This window comes from Eulemur rufifrons, chromosome 4, assembly GCF_041146395.1.
Source record: "Eulemur rufifrons isolate Redbay chromosome 4, OSU_ERuf_1, whole genome shotgun sequence".
In the NCBI taxonomy this organism is placed as follows: Eukaryota; Metazoa; Chordata; class Mammalia; order Primates; family Lemuridae; genus Eulemur; species Eulemur rufifrons.
This window is the reverse complement of record NC_090986.1, coordinates 52558402-52570081: the sequence shown is the minus strand read 5'-3', so window position 1 is coordinate 52570081 and position 11680 is coordinate 52558402. Positions and strand designations below refer to the sequence as shown.

General features: G+C 40.2%; 1 protein-coding gene across 1 annotated transcript; it reads right to left on the bottom strand.

Moving 5' to 3' along the window:
- Positions 1 to 3235: 3235 nt before the first annotated feature.
- On the bottom strand, positions 3236 to 9413 carry PCDH20 (protocadherin 20). The gene is made up of 2 exons (XM_069467175.1): positions 8591 to 9413; positions 3236 to 7527 (listed from the first exon to the last, which is right to left on the bottom strand). Exons 1-2 carry the CDS (start codon positions 8720 to 8722, stop codon positions 4804 to 4806), a joined length of 2856 nt encoding a protein of 951 aa, XP_069323276.1. The 5' UTR covers positions 8723 to 9413; the 3' UTR covers positions 3236 to 4803.
- Positions 9414 to 11680: the final 2267 nt, after the last annotated feature.

Sequence of the window (11680 nt, the reverse complement as noted above, 5' to 3'; positions counted from 1 at the left end):
GTGCAACCAGAAGCAAAACACTGAAAATGCCTTGATGAAATATTCTTGATGAGGTCAACCTCATATTGGAATATCTACCACATGGGCACTCAGTAATGTTTGTTAAATTGAATAGAATTGACAGTCATAAAGATGAAATAAACTGGGTAAATTAGTGCCTTTATAATTCCATCTGTGTCATAAAACACAACATTAGAGAAGGGGGTTATGGCTCCAATACTTTCACTGCTGACTTAATGTTTAGTAAATGAGCTCCCTATCTTTTTCAAATTTGTAAATTGGGCTTAAAAGCAAATTATGAAAACTGTGTACTTTCTTGTCATCATATGCAGATTAATTTCTATGGTATCACAAGTTTTTTTTTTTTAATCTGGTATACATTATTTACCTCTTCTATTATATGCTACAATATATCTCTTTCATATCCCCTGGTTTAATGTCCCATCTTTCACTTAAATTGTCACCCAACCTTTTAACTAGTATCCAGAATTTTCGTCAATACAAGTTCCATACATGGCCAAAGTGATCTTTTAGAAACATAAATACTGTGGTGAAAATTCTTGAAATTCCCAATACCTTGTGATAAAATTGTGATCTCCAAGTATGACACGTGAGTTTCTTCTTTGTTTGCTGTACATTTACCTCTGCAAGCTCATTGCTAATCTTTTTCATTCTCTTCATCTCTTTAGCCAAGGAAAGCTATAATATTTGTGGTTCTTCAAGCATAACATGCTCATTTGCACATGTATGTCTTGCACACTATGCCCTCTTCCCTAAATGCCCTTCCCTCCTCTCTAGCCATTTTCTCCTTGTTACCTTTTCCTTTTTTAGGCTCAATTTAGACATAACCTCCTCTGAGAAGGACTCAAAATAAAAATTACCCACTTCAGGGAGCCTGCTCTGCCTTTCCCAGATTGGGTAAAGTTCTGCCCACATAGCATCCAAATAGGCCTTTATCACATACAGTGTTTTGAAATCAAGGATTTTCTTACTGGTCTTCCATGTCATAATGTAAGTTTATTAAGAAATTGGTAATATGAGTGAGTACTAAAATGTGTATGGAATGAATGAATGATTTACTGATTATTTTTTTTTTTTAGATCACTGCAGTGTTCTTACTTCTTGACATCAGTGGGTTCAGTTTTAAAGGTCACCCAATTTTGTTTTATACCCTTAAAAGAAACTGTTCCCAGTTTAGGAGTTTATCAGAAAAAAAAAATTACTATTTTAAGAACAATTATATACTAGAAGCAACATTTGAAAATGATTATAGAATGTATGGATTTATGTATATATTATCTGAAAAATGCACATGATCTTTTCTTATTAGAAATAGAAACAACTAGAAAAAATATAGGGTGCTTTTTTTCCTCAGAAATTCAAATAGTTTTCATTGATTGATTTTTTTTTCTGCTTTGATTCTATTTGCATGCCATCAATTGTCTTCCTTTCAATAAATATTTATTGATCACTAGCATGTAAAGGTACAGTGCTAGGCATAGAGTGCACAAGTCAGCAATATGGGCTTTTGTGGCAATTTTCACTGCTTTTTGCAGTGAGCAAATCTACCTTAGAGGGAAGAAAATGCTCAGGTGTTTATACGCCTGGCCTCTATGAACTGAGGCTGCCCAGCAGAGTTGAAACCACATGGTTGGTGCTGCACTTTCATTACATTCTCTACTGTCTGCCAGAGATCAGGAGCCCACAGAACCCTCAGCTCACCTTGAGGAGACTGGAACCTGAGCCTCTGGAGGAGAGGCTTGCTTAATTCCTCCTTTTATAGTGATCAATTTAGACATTTTCTGGGAGCACAAATTAGAATCCTTGTGAGAGATCTTACTGCAATCAAAGCAACTTTTTACATCATTCCTAATATTGCTTCTAGTGATGTTATTTCATAGTAAAATCATGCTGAGTGTTTCTATAAAACACATGCAGAGCATCATAAATACTGAAGATTTATTTATTTTTAACACACTAGTACTATACAGAAGCATCTCCTTTTTTTTTCTCTTTTTTAAACAACCATTGATAAAAGCATAACTGCCAGGAGGACATTTTTATTTTTATTTATTTATTTTTAAACAGGATTGGGAAATCTACCCTAAGGAGTCAAATAACGTAAGTTGTTTTTTCTCCTGTAGCTGAAATTGTTGTGTTGGTTTTAAATTTCTCAATTCAAATTAATGAACAATTTTCTCTGTAGAATAAGACTGAATTTGGCAGTGCAAAGATGAGAGCAATCTCTTCTTCCTTAAATTGGGCACGGAGAACTCACTGGTTCTTAAACTGTTAAATGGATATTGGAGTTTTTAATGAATGGAACATTTATTTTTGTGCCAGCTCAACTAACAACATTGACATGATTAGCATACATTTTGGCAACTGTTCTAGCACAAGGTGTTAGTAAAAAGGGGCTTTTATCTTTGAGCTTAATTTACTTTAGCTTTCTTTGTTATTAATGTTTTTAATGTGAATGAGATATTTTTGTAAAGGAAATCCTACCACAAGAAGTTATTCAGAAATACATCTTTTTATTAATGTTACAGGCATTTCTCATGCTGAAGATGAAGTCCATTCTCCAAAGCACATGAACCTTCTTTAAGTTTAGAAATGAATAGAAAATTCTGTTATTTAGATGATGGTAAAATTATTGTACTTATGGAGAATTTTTAAATTAATAGTGTTACTTGTATCTCATGAAGCTTCTTTCTTTACAAAATGGAAATAAGAAATGCAATATGACTGGTAAAAGATGTTTCCTCCATTGCTACACATCAGTTATAAATGAAAAGTTGTGAGGGTTAAATGATCTTAGTCTCTTAGCTCAGGTGCCTCTCACACAAAAGGAACTTCCAATAAAAATATATTTCTTATTTTTGTAACAAAAACTGCTGTTTCATATGCTCATTATTTTATTTATTCAAATCTCAAATTAAGGAAAACAAGAAAAATGAGTTACTACAAATCCAAAATGTCTTGGGTGTTTATATTCAACTTTTTCTTTTTTTCAGTATATTTTTATTTTAAAAATTTTTGCAAGATATTGCAACACAGCTAACAGAGGATTTACTATATGTATGTGGTAAAATTAAAGTTTATAATTGATATTAAATCTATAATAAATTAATATGCGTGTGCACATGCATGGGTGCAGATTTTCATTTGAACTGATTTTAACCACATCAGCATACTCTATTTCTACTGCATATTTATGTTTAAAACTACACACATATTTAACAATTTAGCCAATGGTAAATTGAGTAATGAATTAGTTTAATATAAACTTTAGCATAGCAGACAACTATGGCTTGCCCACATTTAATCCTAAAAACAAATAAATGACAATAGCAGGCACTTCAGTGAAAGAACAAGCCTATGTTCAGATATAAAATGGTAAAAATGAGAAAAGAAATTATGAAAATATATAACTTTAATTTGTAGACATATAAACACTTTTGGTACAATACAGACTCATGATGCCAAAAAGTAAAATGATCCAGTTTAAACTAACACTTACATTCCTTGTTTATACAGATAATTTTGCAATAGCTCTTGTATAAAATAAAATTTCCAGCTCACACAACGAAGTGAAAGTGATAAATCACTGATGAACCAGCTTTCTTCATTGCAAAAGATTCAGCAAAAGCTATATTATCAAAGAAATCTGCTGCTAAGCTTACAAATAAACTCTTGGACTTAGTCCAAAGCCAAAGAAAGGAAGCCAGAAATGGTAGCCAATAAACCTAAACAACAATAAAAAGACAAGTACGGTATAACTTTCATATAAAATGCCCAACTAAAAACAACCAATAGTGTACACAAGCTTCTAGAATAATTGTTTTAATGTGATTTCTACTTTTTTATGTAAGGGATGACTTTCAACATATAAAAATCTAATATATAACCCAAGTATAAAGTACTACTGACAAGTTGTGCAAGCACTAAAATGTCATCAACACCTATGAAACAACTAAGGATAGAAACATTTCTTTGCTTCTGGCTGTTTTTCTTGGGCACAATTTCTAGTTACATTTTCTGTAAGGAAGAATATATATATTTTTCCCCTGTAATAATAGCAAGTGCAGTGGTAAAGCAAACAGAAAGCAATTTGAGTTCACAGAAAGTGAAAAAACTCTTCAGCAGGTTGAATTTGTAACACAAAGCAATGTTTTTACCCTTGCTAAAAAGGAATTGCACTTCTTTTTAATGCCTTCTCTTTCAAACTATACATGTACTTATGAGGTAATAAACATTGTTTTACAAGTGCATTTCTCTTCTTTCTTATCATATATTTAAGTAGGGTGAAATTTAATTTACTTTAATTTCATACTTTGTTTAGTGTTAAAAACAATATATTTAAAATATACTCTTTCATTAATTTCATGTACAACTGTCACATATAATACTTCAGTTCCCTGCAAAGGAGCAGCTGACGCCCTCTTGTGGTGAAAGGACTTTTTAGGCCAAAAAATTATAACGTACCATTTTCTTACCTTGCTCCCAGGTTTTATCAATCATCTGCTTGGTGTGTGAAAGCTGCAAATCATGTCCAAGCTTTCTTTTTTTTTTTTTAATAACAATTCTATAGCTGTTAGTACTAATTTTCATTTAAAAACTCTGTACACATTTTATAACCTCTGAATTTGAATTTAAAAACCTGTAAACAGCTATTTACAATATAGTACATGTTATAAATTAGTCGTCCTTCATTGGAACCGCCATCAACACACTCTTGTTTAGGTGATGAAGACTATCCAAAGTCAGTTAAAACGTCTCTCTATTTGATTCCACATTGAAATATCAAATATTAGAAATATCCATCGGCTTTCTCTCTCTCATATGCAAGTCAAGTTTTCCTTTTAGTGGAATCTGTACTTCCAGATTTTCATCTCCCCTAGGATGCTTTTTCCCTTTCCTTAAACAGATGTATATGCCCATCCCTGTTACGAGTGTGATTGAACCCAAGCTGATTACAGACAGAGCTACTAAGGTGGGCATACAGGACACAGATTCTACCTTCCTATGAGTCGGTTCTATTGAAACTTGTGGTTCTTTCTCCTCTATATTAATTTCTGGTTCCTTTCTTAAAAGGCTTTCAATGTAACTCTCATTACTGACAGTGTCATTGACAAATAGGTTCACCATGACCGTGGAATGGAGAGGCTCGGGATAACCATGATCACTCACTTTCACCAGTAAACGATGGAGTCCATAATCTGTCTGCAGCAATGCCTCTTCCAAAGTAATGTTGCCAGTTTTAGGGTCAATCCTAAAAGACTCAGGCCTAGGACCTCTTCTGCCTATGATGCTGTAAGCTATGACAGCATTCATGCCTGTGTCTTTGTCAACAGCATAGACCTCTGTAACCGGGGAGCCAGGGAGAGTAGAAGGCAGTACCAACAGATAAGACATATTAGACTGGGGAAATAAAACAAGAGGAGGGTTGTCATTGATGTCCAGAAGGAGAATTGTGATTTTTGCAGTAGAGGAGAGGGCAGGCTCACCCCCGTCAACAGCTTCAACCCACAAAGTGTAGGAGCTTTGCTGCTCTCTATCCAAAGAGACTTTAGCTCTCAGCATGCCTTTTCCTGTATCTATGACAAAAATATCACTCTGGTTCACCACGGAGAGGGCGACCCATCCATTTCGCCCAGCATCGGCATCTGTTACACTAATTACTCCAATTTCACCATATCCGGGAAAGTTTTCTGGCACAAAAAAGCTGAAGTCCTTGTTGATAAACCTAGGGCTGTTGTCATTTTTATCCAACACTGTGAGAACCACAGTGGCTACTGATTCTCTGGGTGGCTTCCCACAGTCAACAGCTCTGACTGTGTACCTGTACTTCTCTTTCTCTTCTCGGTCCAGCTGAGTCGAAACTGTCAGAATTCCTGTGATACTGTCTAAGGAAAAATATGATGGAGCATCAGGTCCCAGAAAATATGAAACTTGGCCTCTCTCTCCACTGTCAGCATCTGTAGCATACAGCTTAGTCAAAAAGGCATTGGGTGCATTGTTTTCTTCAATGGTTAGTTCTATCAAGGGTTGAAGGAAAATGGGAGCATTATCATTGTCATCTAAAAGTTGCACTTTAATGACTCTTTTGACATGAAATCCCTCAGAGTTCCAGGCCACCACAGCTATTTCATAGAACTGCTGCAGCTCATAGTCCATAGGTTTTGTAGTCTCTAGCAAATATTCATTATTGTATGGTTTGTAGGGTGATAACCGAAACGGCCCTTCACCGTCCAGGTAGCAGTTAACCTTGTATTTACCTTCTGGATCTCTTATGGTGAAAAATGCAATTGGAGTGCTAACAGGTTCCAGTTCTTTCAGATAAACAATACCATCTATCTCATTTGCTATATAACGAGGGACAATTTCAGGTGGTCTGAAAATGACTTTGATAATGTATACCAAAGCAGTGATCACAGCAGGGATACAGCCTGGTCCATTAGCAAGAATAGTGAGTTTGTGCATTTGTAGAACACTTCCCCCAATCTTACTGAAAAGTTTAATGACTCCAGTGTTTTCATCCAGGTGGAATAAATCCCTGGATGCTTGTGGAACTTTCTGGCTGTAAGAATAGGTGATCTGAGCATTGGTGCCCAAATCTCTATCCACAGCCTGGACAGCTGCAATCGGGGTGCCTACTGTAGCATTCCCATACACAGTGACATTGATTTGTGAGTCTGCGAAGAGAGGGCAATTGTCATTAATGTCACTTATGCCAATGGTGAGGGTGGCGCTGCCCAGTAGTGGTGGAGACCCACCATCCTCAGCTATGATGATGCTCACATACTGGTCTTGAGTTTCCCTGTCCAAAGCACCCATGACAATTAGGTAGGGGGTGCGCTCCCCATTCTCATTCTCCTCCACGTCCAGGGTGAACATACCATGGTAGTCCAATAAGCGATAGGTCTGTACCCCATTAGTGCCTATATCTGGGTCCACAGCAGGATGCTCTATGGCCAATCGGGTGTTTACAGGTGCATTTTCCGGGACCCAAACCGAGATCTGGGAAACAGGGAACTGTGGGGCATTGTCATTGATGTCTCTGATAGCGATTTTCACCTTCACAAACCTAAAGTATTCCTGAGGCAGGACCAGCACATCCAGAAGCAAAAGGCAAGAGTCAGAGGAAGGAGAGGAGATGGAAATGCTGCCGCCCCAGGCAGCCCCTCCACCCCCTTCAAGACACAGGGCTTCTCTGTCGATCTCCTGAGCAGAAGTGTGCAGCTCCCCAGAGCGGTTGTCTAGGGTCACGTACTGGCCACTCAGTCCCCGGGAGGCCAGGCTGAAGGAGAGAGGGGGGTTCCACTCAGCACCGGAGCGCTCTGGCGGCCGCGCCTGCTGGTCTTGCCTCCCTGCAGCCCGGGGCACCAGCCGCAGGTCCTCCGCCAGGCTGCCGATGAGCACTCCCGCGGGCAGCCCCTCGTTCAGGCTGTACAGAAGCTCCGTGGCCCGGCTGTAACTCGCGAGGCAGTTGAAGGGTCCCACGAAGAGGAAAAACATAAACAGATGCTGGAGCGGGGGGAGGGGAGAAGGCGAATTACACACACGCGGAAACACAGAGATCAGAGTTAGAAATTAGCGCCCCTGGGAGCCATGCTACCCCATCCTCATTCCCAGAAGCAAAGCCTCTAGTCAGAACCGGGCGAAGAAGAAACCTGCTGCAAAGGAGAGATCTGTGGGGCAGCACTGTCCTCAAAACTTAATTTTTCTGTTCACTTTCTATTCCCCCCGCCACCCCACCCTCCTCGCGTCCCCATCACCACCCTCATCCAACTAACATTCGGAATCCCAAACCGCAAAGCATCCCTGGAAACACCGGAGTGGAGAGGACTCCAACTCAAAGACTGCGCATCGCGACAGGGAAACCTCCAGGGTAGGTTAAGGGGAGGGAGGGGGGCTGGTAGCAGAGAGCGCTGAGAGGTAGGCGATTTATTTCTCATTGTAGTGATTCTGTCATTAGGGTCCTGGAAAGCGCAATGTGTTACATCCCTTACTATGAACACAATAAAAAGAACGATAGCAATAATTATAATGATAATAATATGGAAAACGTACTACTAACACTGCCCCCCCCCCAAAAAAAAAAATCTCTTCGGTGGGAAGGAGTGATTTTCATTTTTTAGCACGCATCTAAAATAAAATAGAACAGATATGGATCTCCACCCCCCCCCAAGCCCTCACTAATCCCTTTCCCTTAGGGGGAGGTGAATTAAACGCGGAAAATGGTTATGCAAAAACAACTTGTCAATTGCAGTGTACAGTCATAGCCAGACGCCGGCAGCAGGAAACAGTCCCCAAGCCCTGAATCTAAAGCGGACTGAGGGCACCCCCGGCCCCTTCCACCTCATCTGACTACATTCCTTGCTTCAGAAACTTCCTCTCCTGACCCAAGGACTTGCCTGTTCCTTGTAAAAATGAAGAGGCATTATCCTGAACTCCCTTTCCTACCCTCCATCCTTCCCGTGAAGTTTAGATTAAGGTAAAAGGTTTGAAAAACCATCAAGGAGTGGGAAACTGGCTCACAAAACTGCAACTTGTCGGGGTCGTGGAGCTCCCGGACCCCAACACTTACCGGCAGGTTCCTGTGGCTGGTGCTGCTCCTGGAACAATGTAGACGCCCCATATCCAGGCGCGGGTGCCAGGTCGCCGGGCGCCAGCTCACTGCCAGGGCCCGGGAGCTGCACGCATTCCCTCGGCCGCGCATTCCCAGGGAAGCTGCAGTCAGAGCGCTCCTGAAGGGAGGGCGGCAGAAGACACTCCCTCTCCGTTCATGCAAATCGCTGGGGGAACTTCAGCCAATAGTCACTGGCTTGTCAAATTAAGGACGGGAACTAAAGGGGGGCAGAAAGGCATGGGGGCAGAAGGGCACATTCGTGGTTTCCTGCCCCGGACACAGGTATGTGCAGACCCCGCCGGACCAGCAGGAATGCGGGACTTGCGTCTGCAGACTGCGATGAGGCGCCACCAGGTCGGGCACAGGAGCGCGTGCCTACCCAGCCTCCCTCCTTTGCCGCACCAGTCAGATCCCAAGTCCACAGGTTGCTAGCAAGAGAGGGAGAATTAAAATAAATGAATAAGCTTGAGTTTGTATCTGGATCTAACAGAGGGATGAAGTCGGCGCCACAGAGCCATCGCAGGCTCGGTCCCCAAACGCCTACTTTGCCACCAATCCTCTTACAGACTCGGAGCCAGCAGTGTTTGCACAGAGAAAGAAAATGCACTTTTCTCAGCAGAGGGAAAGGAATCTCAACTTCTTTGTAAGGCGATGTGAACCGGAAAAGTAAATATATGAATTCGGCGAAGGTTTTGACATATCCCAATTTTGAACCTTTGCTGTTGGTGGTGGCAGAGCTTCTGCTAGTTTCCTAGTTGTAGGCACAAGTGTCTCTGCGTGTCTGCCTGTGGTCTTATTTTAGAGGCAATGGTGGCTTCCGGCCAGGAAAAGAGCCAAGGGGAAAAGTAGAAACAATTGTGCTGTAACACAAGTGGTTCTGCCTGTAAGCAGTTTTTAATATATTTCACTAAGTGGTGAATGGAGGAAGCTCTTATTGAAGCCTAGGGGAAAAAATGGTTACTCTTCAAATAAATTATCACCTCTCTCTCTCTCTCCCCCCGCCCCCAACCCCCCCCCTTCTCTCCTGAATTGTCTACTGGGAAAGTAGTCCTTTAGGAAGGAATCAGAGAGGAGTGTGGTGCTCAATGCTTGGGTATCTCCTCTGGCTCTGACAACTAAATAGATATGTGACCTGGAGTCAACTAACCCCTGGGCTTCTGTTTCTTCATTTGTAAAATCAGGGCTGGTGGAAAACTCCAGTGCATTAGGTCTGTGAAACACTTTTTGATCTGCCGGATACCATATAAGTAATGAAAAAGACCATTTGGTCTTCCCCTGAGTAGCATATCTCTTCCTCACTAGGCTTCCTAATATCCCCTGCACTGTCTTAGACATAAAACCTCACCCACTGAATGACCAGTGACAGAGCCTAGCATAGGAAAAGGTCTTCCTCTTGGGTCAGAGAAATATCTGACTTTGTTGTGCTTTCAACAGGAACCACTTTAAATTTTTTTCTTCTACCATATGCTAATTAAAATATAAATTGCTTGGCTGAGCTAATTGTTTTCTTCTGAACTTTCCTATTTCCTCCTCATTTCCACTAACGCCAGAGACAGAGTCCTAAATATTGACAACACATTACGTCAGAACACCTGGTGTATAACAGCTTGTTATCGTGCAAATGGGGCCATACGTGGAGTTCACAAACAAAACTCTGTATAATACAAATCTGGCATATAATATAAACCAGGCTTATAAAATCAGTTCCTTCAAGCTTTTTACAGGGAAATTGGAGTGCTGATGAAAGATAAATCCACATACGAACTCATACATCTGGGTATAAGGCGACTATATAGCTGGTAAATAAGCCAGAGTCAGGGAAGTATGATTTGCCTCTGCTTGCTTCTTCAGCTGCCAGTTGTGCCCTACAGCTGAACTTTTACTGTAATGGGTAAATATGTACGTTTTGAGGTCTGTAGTTGAAACATATCCAACTCTAAACATCCGTACCAAACTGCTTCTGAAATGTGTTTATGTCTTTATGCAGTACCCACAGCCCCCAGAAGTTGGGGGCACATGGCCAGAATCAGGCAATCCATCAGTGGTCAGAAGACTTGCAGTCTGGAATAATTCTACACCTAGACAGATACTAACAGCAGTAGGCTGTTTATTCCCTCACAGCTCATTCTCTCTCCAACAAGTTAAGATCATTTGCAATTTTTTTTTTTTAAACATAGGAAGATCCTGTCTTAGTTTTTCCTTTGTTTATAAGGACATTACAGAGGAGCTATTGTTTATGAAGACAGCCTAATTAAAGTGACATTTTCTCTGTAATTATTTTCTCAACTGTCTTCAATTTTCCCTGGACCCGTAAGCTCTCTTTCTTCCCACTTTGCAGTGGATGTTTTCAATACAGATGCACCTTTTGAAAGTGCCCCCTCCATCCCACCCCAGCAGAATCTTGATCTTCTGACCATGTCATACAGCTGCTTTCTATAGAATGGGTTATTACTGCTCCTCCCCTTTGTTAAGTTGAAAAGAAATTAAATCTACCCATTCAACCATAATTTTTCTAGAGTGTTTCTAAAAAAGCATAGCATATGAACTATAGCAAAAGCTATTCATGTAAGTTGAAACAGGAATCAAACACATTTTGAAAATGTTTGGAATGACAATAATAACAAAATATGCTTTAAGTTACTATGGTGATTGCAAAGTTCCTGCATGGAAGTTTGTCAAGACTGGGAGATCTTGGCACAATGTTGGGTAATACCCTACATGTCACATTCCAAAAAGTTAACTGAACTACTTATTATCTTTCCTCTTCAAAGATCTAAGCAGAGAGTTTTATGCAGGTTTATGTTGTAACTGGGCTTAAAAAAATAAAAGAAATTAAAAAAATAAAAGATCAAATAGGCTTCCTTCTTCCCATGTACCTTTTTCTGGGCACTGTGAAAGCATTCTCAAACTCTTATTCCTTGTAATGCCAGCCCTGTGACCTACCATATGGTGTCACATATTTCTTTCTAAAGATAACTTAGAGAGCTTCTATGCTATTAGTCCCTTGAAAATAATACTTATGAACTTCTCAGTTGTCTCAATTGTTTT

Bases quoted from the DNA above. Each gene is read 5' to 3' on its own strand.
- PCDH20 (XM_069467175.1), bottom strand. From the start codon at position 8,722: ATGCGCGGCCGAGGGAATGCGTGCAGCTCCCGGGCCCTGGCAGTGAGC. The intron at 7,528-8,590 runs GTAAGTGTTGGG...CCCCCGCTCCAG, and splicing joins CCAGCCACAGGAACCTGCCG to CATCTGTTTATGTTTTTCCT.